Source organism: Lates calcarifer, linkage group LG21 (genome assembly GCF_001640805.2).
Source record: "Lates calcarifer isolate ASB-BC8 linkage group LG21, TLL_Latcal_v3, whole genome shotgun sequence".
NCBI lineage: Eukaryota > Metazoa > Chordata > Actinopteri > Centropomidae > Lates > Lates calcarifer.
In genome coordinates this window covers 14211055-14226570 of record NC_066853.1, presented here as the reverse complement: position 1 = coordinate 14226570, position 15516 = coordinate 14211055, and the positions used below count along the sequence as shown (strand labels likewise).

General features: G+C 39.2%; 1 protein-coding gene and 1 pseudogene across 1 annotated transcript; both read right to left on the bottom strand.

Annotated features, from left to right (window-relative positions):
• Positions 1-5681: 5681 nt before the first annotated feature.
• LOC108900897 (extracellular calcium-sensing receptor-like) lies at positions 5682-9054 on the bottom strand. Its single transcript, XM_018702163.1, is given in 7 exon segments — positions 5682-5966; positions 5968-6596; positions 6708-6831; positions 7043-7270; positions 7378-8190; positions 8391-8679; positions 8789-9054. Coding segments are annotated over 7 exon segments (2568 nt in total). The 5' UTR covers positions 8989-9054.
• Positions 9055-12046: 2992 nt separating this feature from the next.
• On the bottom strand, positions 12047-14956 carry LOC108900896 (extracellular calcium-sensing receptor-like; annotated as a pseudogene).
• Positions 14957-15516: the final 560 nt, after the last annotated feature.

The following is a 15516-nucleotide window of genomic DNA, read 5'->3' as shown; positions in this document are numbered from 1 at the left end:
TGCCTTTCAAAGATTGACAGATTGACTGCTGACTGACATGTTGAAGACAGAGGGCTTACCTTTTCTCTGAGAATCCACTCAAGCATAGTAAAGTATAGAATATGTTGTGCATAGTACAGTAACTTCAAGACTTGACAGTCACTTAAAGAAGGCTGGCAGTGCTGGACTGCTCTAGACTTGTTCTCAACACTGTCTTCTGTACTTCTGCTGTACATATATCACTGAAGCACAGTCACCAGGAGGTTGTAGTGGTGCATGATCAACATAAAAAGTGCCAGACTGTCAGTATGACAGCACATGGGGAACTGCTTGGTTTAGGCAATGAAAGAATAGGGTAACCTCAACAAAATGCTTTGAGGGCCTAAACATTATTATAAAAAAACATTTTAGTAATGCTGTATTCTTTAAGTGGATACTGTATTGTCAGATTTGATGTTCCTCATTATGTCAATAGGAAACAAGAATTTATTGCAAAGTAGTTGTATTTTTTAGGAGACAGGGCTGGTTTTGACCTGTAGCAGCACTATGGAGCAGAGGGTGGCCTGTTTCAATTGTCTTGTGCATGTGAATGAGGAAACATGTTGATCTATTCCATCCTGCAGATGGCAGTAATATACAATATGTAGGAATGTGCCAGTAAAACAGAGAAAAAGACTGCAAGCCTTAACTTAAAAAAAAAAAAAACAGCTTTGCAACTGTTTTTTTGCATTAAGCAAATTTATCAGAACTCAAAATTCTCCACAGGGTACCTTTAAATAATGGACTGAACCACATTTATACAGCACTTTGCCTCTTATTCACCCATTTTACATACATTCTCATGCGCCAGTAGCAGCAAGCTACAATGCAAGGAGCTGGCCTAATCATTAGGAGCAATTGGGGTTTTATGTTTTGTTCAGTAACACTTGGAAGTGTTGATCAGCAATCATCAATTATGTGAATTCTCAAATACAAGAATTGAATTTGAATATTTAGTTTCAAATATTTGAATATATCCACCTTCAGAGTGCTTAAAGTTTTACAGTACTACACCATGAAAAGCTACTGTCATAAATGAACACACGAGACATGTATGTTTAAAAAAAAAAATGTATTAGTCTTATAAAGAGCCTTGTGCAAGTCTTCTCTGCAGTCACAAAATGTACAGCAGAGCTAATGGAAAAATAGCCACAGATGCTTATTACATTCAGCTGGACTTCAATCAGTGTGTACTATTTCGTGACAGAAAAAAAATATTTAAAAAAAATTTTAGACTTTTTTAAAAATGATTTATATGTTTCCAACTATGTTCTGACAGCTTTAATGGCAACAAAAGATGCTTGAAAATTAACTTTAAATTAACCTGTTGATCTTAATAACCAGTACATACTTTGTTGGTACCCTTGAATTTTGAAAACAGGTTACCAGTTGCACATATAAGAGGACACTCAAAAATTTCCGTTTACTTAGGATGCATTGTAGCAAACTGGGAAGTGAGACAAACACACAGTGCAAAGTAACCAGTTGCTCTATCTGCCTGAACACAGCCCAGGATCTTAGTGTTGATCCAACACTACCCTCAACAAGCATGTCTTCAAACCAGTGTTTCAAATCCTTATTTGTAAAAGGAGGGCTGAGAGTCAGCCAGAGCAACAACACAGTAAATGGCAGAGCCCTAAATTGCTGCTGTGTCAGACAAAACAGTTTGATGACGGCATGAGCGGCTCTGCAGGCAAGTAAAACACTTACAGTGCTACTTAGAGCACAGGAGAGGTAGACAATGCAAGAGATCCCGACAGCAACGCAGGACCACTCAGAGAGCTGGTGGATGGTGACTGATGCTGAGAAGCAGTGTAATGTTAGGGTAATAAGCACCATCACTGTGGAGTTAATATCACGAACAGGACGGATGCTGTGTGGTGGTGTTTTTATTCTTCTCATATAGGTTCCAAGCAGTAACACAGCTGCCAGAAAATATCTTCCACCCCATCTACTGGTGTCAGGCCGCTGCATGCTCTCCACTGTGCCTGTGTAGACAGTGGATTTAAGGCCATTAGATTATAATGTAAATGTTAAAGGAAATTTAAATTTGGTCTTGTTGTAATGAATTGTCTGTTTTATACTAATGTTTTATAATGTTTTGTAATGTTTTATACATTACCTGTTTGTGTTAGAAATGCTTCTTTTGGACAATGTACTGCATAAAAGTTTGATGGCATCTGTTGATTAGAAAATTAGTTAGAGCACACCCAACACAGATTTATGCAAATACTGGTGGATGATATTACAATGTATACAATTTTTTCTGTGGTAATTGTGTCATGGCCATATTGGATTTACAAAATATTTGTATCAGTGTATATGAATTCACTGAATAAGCCAAATAGATATATCCATCTGGTTATTATATCTTTAAAGGATTTCTGATGTACTGAATCAGAGAACATAGATATCACAATATAAAATCATATATCCAGTGATAAAAGATTTTATCCATTTTGCTCACAATTATGCACAAACATCAAGATGCTTCAGTGCATGTATGTACTCCTCATGCTTGCAGTCCATGCATACATTAGCATAAATCATGCAAATAATACATATCTGGCATGGTTAAAATACTTGCAGTTTAACTTTTTTCTGTGTTAATTTTCTATTTATTACAGCTCCACCAGTAGGGGGGAACATTGATAATACTGTAGAACATTTTGCTCTTCAGAGAATAAGGCAGAATTAAAAAAAAAAAAAAAAGAAGAAGAAGAAGAAAGAGAAGAAGAAGGTTAAAACCTGCACACAGCAGATCCTGACGTAAGCCCCTTTTGACATGTCAGAGGACATCAGGCCTTCTTGGTTCTCAGACAGTGTGAGAATAAGGAATTCTGGAAATGAAGGTCTGTACAAAAAGCCATGTGGGCTTTTGACCTTGAGGTTGCCTGCCTTACAGATGCAGATACAGTCCATTGTTTTACAGTGGTCCACTAGAACAGGTGTAACAGTGTAGGCACACTGTGCTGCAGATCTCAGGACAACAGATGAAGGACAGATACATCTGTAACTTAAATGTGTCCCGTGATTGTCAGTGTTTATCTGTACAAAGACAGATACAGATACAGACAAACACAGAGGATCATTAATATATTTCCTAATAAACTGGCATGAGCAGAAATACACTTTCCACACAAGAATGGCAATAGCAGTTAAATGCATAGCACTAAATTCAGATTTCATTTCAGAAACAATTGATGAATATGATTCCTGTCATACTCAGGTGCTCACCTCTGTTGAAAGGAGACGGCAGCTGGATTGAAAATATAGCAACAATTGTTGAATGGTACATTTGCAGACATTCTTGTTTTGGCTCTCTCCATTTATAGTCTCTATTTCAAAAAGGTTCACGCAACCATTAAAGAACAAACTCAAAGGCACATTAGGAAAGAGAAAACAGTTTTCTGTGATCCTCTCCTGTGTGAAAGTTCTCTCCAAGGCAACACTCATTTCAGGAGATCTAAACAGGACAGGAAAAAAGTTACAAAAAACAGTTTATAATTGCATTACGTAGCAAATTATCACATACATGTAACACCTAATTACTATCATACGTTGCGCTAATTTCACAATTGCTCAACATTAGTAGTCATTCATAAGATAAACTGGAGCTTCAGAGCTAACAATGCACATGAAAAGCATAATAACCCATTTGTGAGGTTGTTATTTTGTCTGTAATTACAGTAAATGATTTCAAATTGCAATTGGCTCATAAAAGCTCCTCTAGAGATTGCCTAATTGTCTTTTGAGGGGTCTCCCAGTATGGTGTTTAGGCCCCATAATTCAATCTGGTTCCCCTGTTGAGGAGATCATTAAATTAAATGCTAATTGCACATGAATCTGTGGGAAACCACACAGGGGCATCTATGTCCTTGACAAGAAAAAAAGCTTAGTTAGTGAGCAAGACACAAGTGGACGAACTGGAGGAAAAAGAAAACACCACAATTTAGCAACAATTTACTCACCTCTCACATATCAGTGTCAGTTTTGTTTTGTCTTGAATAAGAGCGTTTTTATATGATGCACTAGAGCTGAAGTGCATTGTTCCTTCATCATGCCCATACTGCCTGAGCTCAGTACACTGGTCCAGGCTGAGCCATGTGCCAGAAGACACCATCCAAGCGAATAGTGTTAAGAAGACAAATGTGAGTGTTGTCATCTCAGAGCCTCGCCTTTGGCACAGTCTCGTTTCCTGGAAGGATGTGTTTTATAGCTTTCTCTCTGTGACCCAGGTGTAGGAGGCAACTTAGCAGGCCACTCTCAAAGGTCCATGCAAATTTTTTTTAAGACCTGAAGCAGTCAAGCATGCAAGATAACTCGGACAAGACTGCACATGAACCCTGTTTCTAACTAATGATCAATTGCGCTGTTTACTGACAGCAGTTTTATTTAGGCCTTTAAGTCCGTACAGCTGATTCCATAAACCAGCACTAAATAGCCAGTGCATGTGTAGCTGTTCAGTGCGTATGAGCATTGAATACACTTCAGAGAGGTGTAGGAAGGAGGTGAGGAAGTATTTCATTATCATGTAAACCATGTACTATACGTTCAAATACATTAAGGACAAAGTATACACACTCAGTTAGCACTTCATTTGGAGCGCAACACTAATACTGGGTCTGCTCCAATAGCCATAATCCAATATTCAGATAGGTTGTGTTTTTTTTGTTTGTTTACCATTCTGATGTTGGACATGAACATTAACTGAAGCTCCTGATCTGTATCTATATGAGTTTATGCTTTGCACTTTTGCCACATGATTGGCTGAATTGAATAATTGCATGAATAAGCAGATGTACAGGTGTTTCTAATAAAGTGTCTCAGTGGATATATATCACAATTAAGGAGACCTCAAGTGCCTCAAGGTAATTGGTTATCTACAAGTAACAGGAGTAGACAGAACTATGTATGGATTCTACTTCATTCAGTCTCTCAATAGCCAAGCTGTTTAGAGAGGTCTGGGCTGATGTCCTATTAAAACACACAGCAGTCAGAGGCGATAACTACAGTGAAGAATAATGTAGAATAACTACATCTCTGCTAAAAACCTGCTTGTGCCAGCATCAATGCTTGTTGCATGCTCTGTCCGCATCCCTCCACAACACACCACAGGCCTTTGCCACAGATTCAATTTTGACTTGTCACAATAGGAAAAGCACAGGTGTAAAGAATGAAATTTATTGCACTTAGTTACACCTGTGATGTGACAAGTTTAAATACTTTTTATACATATTTATCATAATCCTATTGTATAATTCAAATATAGAGCACAAGGTTCTGTTCATGCTATACATGATCCATGCATCAGTACATTTTAGTCAGACATGTTAGTCAGTCAGAAACTAACATGATTCTGATCCCTAAGACCTTGTCTGAATCATGTTTTGTGTCTATTCATATTTGTGAAGGAAATTATTGAATTATTTTTATAAATAAATAGTGGTTATTTTCTATATTCATGTAATTTAATGAAAGGAACTGAACAACATGTACTGGCGTGAAATGGAAGTAAGACATGTATGCTGGTGAATGGGTTAGGTTATTATTAAGCTACTAGTATTTCACAAAGAATGATAGATTCCTTTACATAATGGAAACACAACTTTAATACATACATAATAAATACAGAAAAAATGAGGAATTACAACAATGTAAAATTAACAATGAATATCTTTTGTTTTGCCAATTATATGCTTTTTTGTATTTTGTTCTGGTCTCATTAAAATAACATAACATTTGGGGATAAAAATGCAGAAAAGTAGCCCATAACTAGAAGCCAGAATAGCAAATATCTCCACAGCCACAGTGAACTTCCCAGGAGAGCTGACATAAGCTGGGATAAAGGTGATCCAGACTGCACAGAATATCAGCATGCTGAAGGTGATGAGTTTAGCTTCATTGAAATTATCAGGCAGCTTTCGAGCCAAAAAAGCAAGTAGAAAAACACAAGAGAGCCAGGAGTCCTATATATCCTAACACAGCCCAGAACCCTACAGCTGAGCCCAAAGCGCACTCTAAGATAATTCTGTCCTTATAGAGCAACAAATTCTCAAAAGGGAAAGGAGGGTTGATTGTCAGCCAAAGTATACAAATCACAACCTGTATGAGAGTGAAAGCCAGAACACTGAGTCTCTGCTGTGTTGGCCCAAACCATTTCATCACATTACTACCTGGAAGTGTAGCCCTGAAGGCCATTAACACTACTATAGTTTTCCCCAGTACACAAGAGATACAGAGGACAAAGGTGATGCCGAATGCTGTGTGTCGCAGCATGCAGGACCACTCAGAGGGCCGGCCGATGAAGGTCAGAGAGCACAGGAAACACAGAGTCAAGGAGAAGAGCAGCAGGAAGCTCAGCTCAGAGTTATTGGCCCGCACTAGTGGGGTTTCTTTGTGGCAGTAGAAGACTTGTGTTGTGATCATAGTTAGAAAAACTCCAAGCAATGAAAATAAGGCTAACAGTGTACCCAGGATTTCATCATATGCCAAGAATTCTATTACTTTAGGGATGCAAGCATCTCTCTGGTTGTTGGACCAGTATTCTGGTGGGCATTTCATACAGTGTATTGAATCTGCAAAATGGAAAACAATATGGAGAAACATGGAGTTAAATGGATTTAATGGATTCAGAGGTATACACACATATGAAAATGCATTTCAGCAAATGAAATAAAGATATTTACCTGTTAGATTACTGATCTCGCCTGCTGGACAGGGTATGCAATCATAGCAGCAGACAGGCTTTCCTTTCTGGAGGACTTTGCGTCTTCCTGGGGGGCATTTCTCACTGCACACTGACACAGGCACCTGGTGCGTGAATATGTGGAGGAGTTGTATGTAACCTACAGTGTGTACATTTTTGATTTCACTGGTGTTTCTATGAAACTCAAAAAACATTACATGAAGTTATAAACCAGTTTACCTTGTATTTTATTCTAGTGGATTATGAAATATTATGCATTATGGCATTATGACTAACAACCCAGAAGTGTGAGAACAACGCAATATGAATATGTACCGTATGACTTCCTCCACCCCAAACTATCTTCATGCCATTCATTATAAACTGACGCTCACAGGGCAGAGTTGCATCAAAAACACCAACTGTGGCAACATGCATAGTTCCTGAAGTAACACGCTGTATATTTATTAGTTCATATCTTGCAGGTGGATCTCCATTCTGGTCAAAGGTCACTCTCTCCCCCTGATTTGTTGTGAAGTTGATATTCTGCAAATAATGTAGCACCTGTTGACAAGAGGGGAGACCTAGAATTATGATCTTGTGTAATTTTCTGGGATATAATCAAATCAGTGATTTTAAAAGGTCAATGACCTTTTTGTTTTCTTCCTCACCTGCCATGGTTGAATGTGTTTGGGATCAGTACAGCTCCCACTATAGAGAGGGCCGTTCCTCTCTTCACATGTGACCAGGTTGTGGAGAGCGTGAGCTACTGAGTAAACTGACTTGTAGACATTGTTTGTGAATCTCAGCTCTGAAACATCTGTGAAATATGACTGAACATTCTGCAAGCTCTCAGAGCCGCTGCATGGCTTTTTTTGTGCATTTGTACTATCATTCAGCGAGCAGTCAAACACATGTTCCCAGAAATCTCTGACAAACTGACTGTCAGGGAACTGGGAGGGATGGAGCCCCCTCAGGTGCTCCTCCAGCCCTGGGATCTTAGCTCGGCTGACAGCGAAGCCCAGAGATCCCTCCAGGATGCTGTGCCCCTCACTGTCAGTTAGAGAGTGATCTGTGATCCAGGCGTCGCTGCCGACCCACTGCAGTCCTGTAATGTTCTGTTTATACAACTCTGTTGCCAGCACATTAACTTCTCTGTGGGACATGAAGGCTACGATGACTTTAGAGGTTGAGTGCCTCACAGTTTCAACCACTTTTGTTAACTCACGGGGAGGACCTGTTTGCTCAAATGCCTGGTAGTACTCAATGCACACCCCTTCTTCTTGTGCAGCTTGTATAAATGTGGCGATCCCGTTGTTACCGTAGTCATTTTTATTACTTATTGCCCCCACCCAGGTCCAGCCAAAGAGCTTGACCAGCTTTGCTAAGGCTCTGCTCTGGTGGAGATCACTGGGAATGGTTCGGAAGAACGTTGGAAACTCCTCTCTGTTGCTCAGACATGCACAGGTTGCAAAGTGGCTGAGCTGTACCAAAGAAGTTAGATAAAACAGATATTTGTTCATTACATGTTAATCATTCAGAAATACCTCATATACCACAAATTAAGAAATATATCTATATCGTTAGACAAGTTAGATTTAGACATATGCACATTTTCAAATAACATGTTCTTATATGTGCTCTTTCTTTCTTTGTGCACATGGAACTAATGTGAAATATTTACCACTGGTATATGAAATCTTCCTATAATCCGAGCAAATCCCACTGTAGGTGCTGAGCCAGAGTGGCCTAGTACAGCCTGGGCAGTGTCAGGCTTTGTACAGTTCCTCTCATCTATGATCTCCCTCTGTCCACTGGCTAAATCTATAGCAGCCTTCATAATGTTTGTCATTCCACAGGAATTGTAAATCTTGTAGCCCAGCGTGTAATTTGGGAGCATTGCAGCATTTTGATTTATCTCCTCAATTGCAAAAATCATGGTCTGGGCAAATTTGAATTCTCTTACATTGATGCTAGGGAAAAAAAAGAGATTTTAATTGCACAAATATGTATGAAACAAGAAAGAACAAACAGAACTAACAGAACAAATTAAAAGTTAAACCATATAAAACACATACTTACTTCAGACACGTTGGAGGATCGGGTAAGGATTGAAATGTGGGCACGCTGCCTCTGTACCCAGTGTGAAAGGTGAAAATGCCACCTAAGATGAAGTCTCCATCCTTGGACAGCTCAGGCAGTTGCGCCATCCCCTGCAGGCGACACACAGGCATCACCTTCCTAATCAGAAGAGCCAGGAGGACCAGCTTCAGCAGTGCCATTGCTTCGCTCTGAAGGCTGGCCTCTTGAACTCTACCCCCCTACTGCACTCTTTATACACTGTGTATGCAAGTTCAGCCTAGTTTATGTCCATGCTCACACCCTTGATGGTTCAGGGCATTAAACCCCCCAGGGAAAAAATTATAGAGGTGCAGTGAGCACAGTAATCAAATAGTATGCAAAAGGCATACCCACAATATTGCTTACGTGTCTTGTTTCTTTGTAATTTCTGTGGAAGATATCTAAGATTTAGCCCCAAATATAAGAGGGGTCACAAACACAGCACTGAAGCTGTATATTTGAAATCTGATACTGAGCAGCTTCAGTGAAACTGTTTGTCAACACATCAACTTAGTTTCTTGAGGTCTTAACTCAACTGTTCATTGAAGTCAAACATTCAACAACTGTGTCTGTGCTATTTAACCTTACTATGTGGTAAAACTATATCTGGGTTCTGCTGTGCTAATTAAAAGAGGTGAAATTGATCTGTTTTTGTTTTCACAGCAAGGTCACAATTAATTTCACTGTTGACAAATAAGACTGTACAGAAAGTTAGTTGTACAATATTTATTTTCAGTCACTACAGCTGAAAATCTTTTTTTCCCCCTCTCTGTTACAGGGGGACATTTCTTCTGTCCAGTTTATTGGTTTGTATGTGTCCTGTGGGATATCTCAATTTTGGCAGAAAGTTAAGCCACGAGTCAAAGCACAGCTGCAAACAGGGACAGATTCAAGAATTTTATAAAGGATTTATTAATACTGTTTAAAACATGTTCACTTTTTTCTCAAGGAATAGTGAAATTACATGAATTTAAAACAAATTTATGTAGTGTACTGTTCCCCCCAATTGTCTCTCAGTGTGTGCTCTATGATGCCTACCCAGATCCAGATGCAGATTAAACCTTATTTCAATTTTTTTATTTATTGATTACATTAGTACTGGTATACTGTTTTGTGTGTTTCAGAAATAATTTGTATATTTTCATAATACAGTATGACATGTAGAAACAAGAAAATTGCACAATTATATGCACATAACTATTTAGGACCTTCTCAGGCTGTCTCACTATAAACAGAAGCTGTAGTTACCATAATGTTATATAATAGTTCATTCATTTTTTTCTTATTATATTTTCCCAAACATTTTAAATTACAATAGTTAATTTTTAGGTCAGAGGTCAGAGCTGAGACAAACAATTAACAAGGAAAGTTGAGAGCGATCAAAACAAATCCTTAATTGAGCTAAATGCAACATTTACATGTTGTGACAAAGGTGTTAATTAGTATAGACCTTATTTTTTCTGCTTGAAGCAATATGCCACCTGTTGTTCCCACTAATGCAATCTGTTGTGTCTGCATTATGAGGCCCTGAAGCAGTTTTCCCATGGGATTCAAGTCACTGGGTAACATGTGCACAACAGATGGGGATTTATTTTTCTTATGCTGTTTTTATTCAGTGTTGTTTTTGTGTACATGTGTAACCTTTATTTCTGCTGTGTTGCATCATTGTTTGAACGTGAGAAAAACAGTGTTAAGCAATGTCAGGGGATTTCTGGGTCTAGACTCCAGGGCTTTATTAGAAATTGTTAAAACTAGTGCTATCAAAAAGTTTCTAAGTTAGACAACTGCACACTTTTTCATCATCTTATCACTAGACTTCATCTTAAACCCACCTTGGCCTGCAAAGGTCAAAGGTGGACAGCAACCACTCTGTTTCTTTTATACTGTAAACTACAGGTAACATCTCCACATCCCCTATATCAGTTATTGTAGCATTTTAACTCCTCAAATTCTGTTTGGGTGTCAGTTCCATCAAACTGAAGAGTGCAGCAGTTATGGATGTTGACCATGAACAAGCAGAATAATATAAGATGTCATCATATTTTGGTCATCTTGGTCACAGATTGCTGAAATATGCAAAAGTGAGTTTTGAGAATTGGCAGACAAAATCAAACTACAGAAAACTGACAGAATGGAGGTAATCATTTTAGCATGGAATTCATCTTTGCATTTCTCTTAAAGTCTCAGTAAGGACACACTGTCTAAAGAGGGAATTCTGCACTACAGAGATAAAGATACAAGCTGATGTGACCAATTCAGACGATTAGGGCCTCAGATTAGCTTTTGAACCTCAAATGCATTTTTGCATAGAACAAGAACTGAACTGTGGATTCTGATTCCCATTTGTTACAGTGCAATTGCATTAGAGGATCTTTTCATGGACAGGAGGAAAGTTTGAAACAGGAAGTATCCTGATTGATATTTTTAAGTTTTGTTTTATTGCATAGTCTGACTTGTTTTTACAGTTCAGCTTATTGTGTGTTGGTTTGCTGACTGAGACCAGAGCATTTTATCATAGTCCCCTTTATGAAAATTTGCGTTCTTTAGCCCTGTTACATGATTACAGGGACCAATAACTCTTTCAGTACACATATAGGCATGTGAGCATTAAGGTCCAGGTCCATCATATGAAAAAGGGGGAGAATAAGAAATGCTTTAGGGGGGAAACACACAAATCTTAACAGTAATGTACAACATACTTTTTACTGTAATCATAATATAAAAAGTGGTCAGTATGCAGACCCTTGCTGTCCCTTTAATGATTGATACTGAAAAATGAAACATATGTAACCTCATGTGTTACACACTAAACTTTGTATTCATGAAAGAGCTTAGCTGTTGAAAAAATAATTATAAAATAATCTAAAAATAATTTTGCCATTGCAGGTGGTTCCCAAACCTTTTCTTGTTTTCTACCTTTGGAGGATTAAAATGTATTCTTTTTGCATATTTGTTCTAATACCAATAAAGTAAATGAAAACATATTTTGTTGCTGTTAGGGCCAGTGGTTTCAAAATATTGGACATCACTGTAGTGTCAGAAGAAGCATATATGGACAGTGGTCTCTGATTTTCCACGTTATTATTTGGTGTGAATGTGCGAAGAAAAATAGAATCATTTGGAGTATGATTAAAGATTTATTCACTGTAACACAAAGGTAGGAGCACAGATTACACTTTGATCACAAGACGCATGCTGCAGCAATAGAGAAAGTGGTGTTTAATAATATATATAATTATTAGGTGTCTTTCCCATTATGTGTTTCTTAGTGTTCTGCTCAGGCCTAAGCAGAATTATAAAACATTTTGGCAGAAAAATGCAGAAAAGTAGCCCATAGCTTGAGGCCAGAATAGCAAATATCTCCACAGCCACAGTGAACTTCCCAGGAGAGCTGACATAAGCTGGGATAAAGGTGACCCAGACTGCACAGAATATCAGCATGCTGAAGGTGATGAGTTTAGCTTCATTGAAATTATCAGGCAGCTTTCGAGCCAAAAAAGCAAGTAAAAAACACAAGAGAGCCAGGAGTCCTATATATCCTAACACAGCCCAGAACCCTACAGCTGAGCCCAAAGCGCACTCTAAGATAATTCTGTCCTTATAGAGCAACAAATTCTCAAAAGGGAAAGGAGGGTTGATTGTCAGCCAAAGTATACAAATCACAACCTGTATGAGAGTGAAAGCCAGAACACTGAGTCTCTGCTGTGTTGGCCCAAACCATTTCATCACATTACTGCCTGGAAGTGTAGCCCTGAAGGCCATTAACACCACTATAGTTTTCCCCAGAACACAAGAGATACAGAGGACAAAGGTGATGCCGAATGCTGTGTGTCGCAGCATGCAGGACCACTCAGAGGGCCGGCCGATGAAGGTCAGAGAGCACAGGAAACACAGAGTCAAGGAGAAGAGCAGCAGGAAGCTCAGCTCAGAGTTATTGGCCCGCACTAGTGGGGTTTCTTTGTGGCAGTAGAAGACTTGTGTTGTGATCATAGTTAGAAAAACTCCAAGCAATGAAAATAAGGCTAACAGTGTACCCAGGATTTCATCATATGCCAAGAATTCTATTACTTTAGGGATGCAAGCATCTCTCTGGTTGTTGGACCAGTATTCTGGTGGGCATTTCATACAGTGTATTGAATCTGCAAAATGGAAAACAATATGGAGAAACATGGAGTTAAATGGATTTAATGGATTCAGAGGTATACACACATCATGAAAATGCATTTCAGCAAATGAAATAAAGATATTTACCTGTTAGATTACTGATCTCGCCTGCTGGACAGGGTATGCAATCATAGCAGCAGACAGGCTTTCCTTTCTGGAGGACCTTATGCGTCTTCCTGGGGGGCATTTCTCACTGCAAACTGACACAGGCACCTCCTACACACACAAATACAATTTGTATGAAATCTGTATTATATGTAAAGTTAAATAGACATCAAAATATATAAAATTCAGCATCAATTTTAAGGTGAGTAGAGTAGTTTTCAGTAAATCTGCTAACAGTTTGGAAGTCAAAACCTCAGTCTCTGCTTTACCTTGGTCAGTCCGTTTCCCCACACAACTGTGATGTTATTCATTATAAACTGATGACTGTCTGGAAGAGAAGCATCATAAATGCCAACTGTTAATCCTTCCATGGTTCCTTTGTTTGTCCTTTGTAAATTAACAAGTTCATATCTTGCCGGAGAGTCTCCATTATTGTCAAAATAAACTCTTTCCCCTTCTGCAGTGGTGAAATTCACAGTGCTGACGTATTGCAGAACCTGGTTTAAAAATGATACAGCAGTTAAATGACAGATTCCTGCTGTTATCAGTCTGTTGCACTGAACTGACATTTGCCTCACCTGTTGTGGCTTAATGTCTTTGGTATCAGCACAGCTCCCATTTGAAAAGGGTCCTTTACCATCCTTCACATTTAATCAGGTTGTCAAGAGCGTGAGCCACTGCATAAACTGACTTGTAGACATTGTTTGTGAATCTCAAATCAGACACATCAGTGAATTGCGACTCAACATTTTGTAAGCTCTCAAAGCCGCTGCATGGCTTTCTTTGTGCATTTGTACTATCATTCAGAGAGCAGTCAAACACAGTGTTCCCAGAAATCTCTGACAAACTGACTGTCAGGGAACTGGGAGGGGTGGAGCTGCCCTCAGGTGCTCCTCCAGCCCTGGGATCTTAGCTTGGCTGACAGCGAAGCCCAGAGATCCCTCCAGGATGCTGTGCCCCTCACTGTCAGTCAGAGAGTGATCTGTGATCCAGGCGTCGCTGCCGACCCACTGCAGTCCTGTAATGTTCTGTTTATACAACTCTGTTGCCAGCAATTTAATTTCTCTGTGAGACATAAAAGCCATAATCACTTTTGAGGTGGCATGCTTAATGACCTCTATTATTCTCTGTAGACTGCCAGGTGGATCTGATAATGAGAATGCTTCAGAATACTCAATGCACACTCCATATTCTTGTGCAGCTTGGATAAATGCAGCTATGCCATCGAGGCCATATTGATTATTCACAGCTATAGCACCAATCCAGGTCCAACCAAAATGCCTGACCAGCATTGCCAGGGCTCTGCTCTGGTAGTAGTCACTGGGAATAGTTCTGAAGAAAGTGGGATACTCTTTCCTGTTGCTCAGACAGGCACAAGTGGCAAAATGGCTAATCTGCAATGAAACATACAAATGTGACTGGCAGAGACAGAGCATACGTTTAACAGTCTAGCATAATCACCGTGCAGAATTCATCCTCTAGTTACAATTTTGCAGAACAGAGTAATATACTTTAAGTTTACAACAGCCCAATTAACACAATATTAAATAACACCTCACACTAACTTTATTGACCTGTTCTTTTACTTACCACAGGTACATGAAACCTCCCAACAACCTGTTCAAATGCAATAGTTGGTCCTGATCCTGAATGTCCCAAGATAGCTTGCACTGTCTCAGATTTTGTGCAGTTGTCATCACTGACTTCTCCCTTTAGTCCACTCACCAGTGCCAGTGCAGCTCTCAGTATGTCCATTGTTCCACAGTTATTGTAAATCTTGTAGCCAAGTTTAACATTAGGCAGCAATTCAGGATTTTTGTTGATCTCATTTATGGCAAAGATCATCGCCTGAGCAAATTTGAATTCTCTAAAATTGAAGCTGAGGTGGTAGAAAATAGTGAAATGGTGAAATAAATATATAATTGTGTTTATGTCTCAAATGCTTGTAGACACGTAAACAATTTAAAATATATACATAGGCTTAGTAATACATACTTCTTGCACTTTCGTACTCCTGGAATTGTCTGAAATGTGTTAGTTACATAATCCTGCCCTGTGCGAAATGAAAAAATGCCACCAATAAGGAGGTCGCCATCCTGGGCCAGTTCAGGTGGTTGTGCTGAGCCTTGCAGACGGCACACAGGGTCTCCTTTCCCCAGTAACAGAACCAAGACGAGCAGCCTCAAAAAAGGCATAGCTCAGCTCTGCTCTGCAGGCCAGGCCAACCAGCTCTACGTCTCATGGCAGGGCTTTATACACCTTGAACAATAGGGGGCGGTTGAACTCAAGCCTCAGGGGAGGACACCAAACAAGTAAATCCAAAGATGTTTTTGTCTGTGAAAACACAGATTTTATTGTTTGATTACAGTTTACACAATGTACTAAATTAAGTGAAATGAGCAAAGAAGTAGGTAGGCATA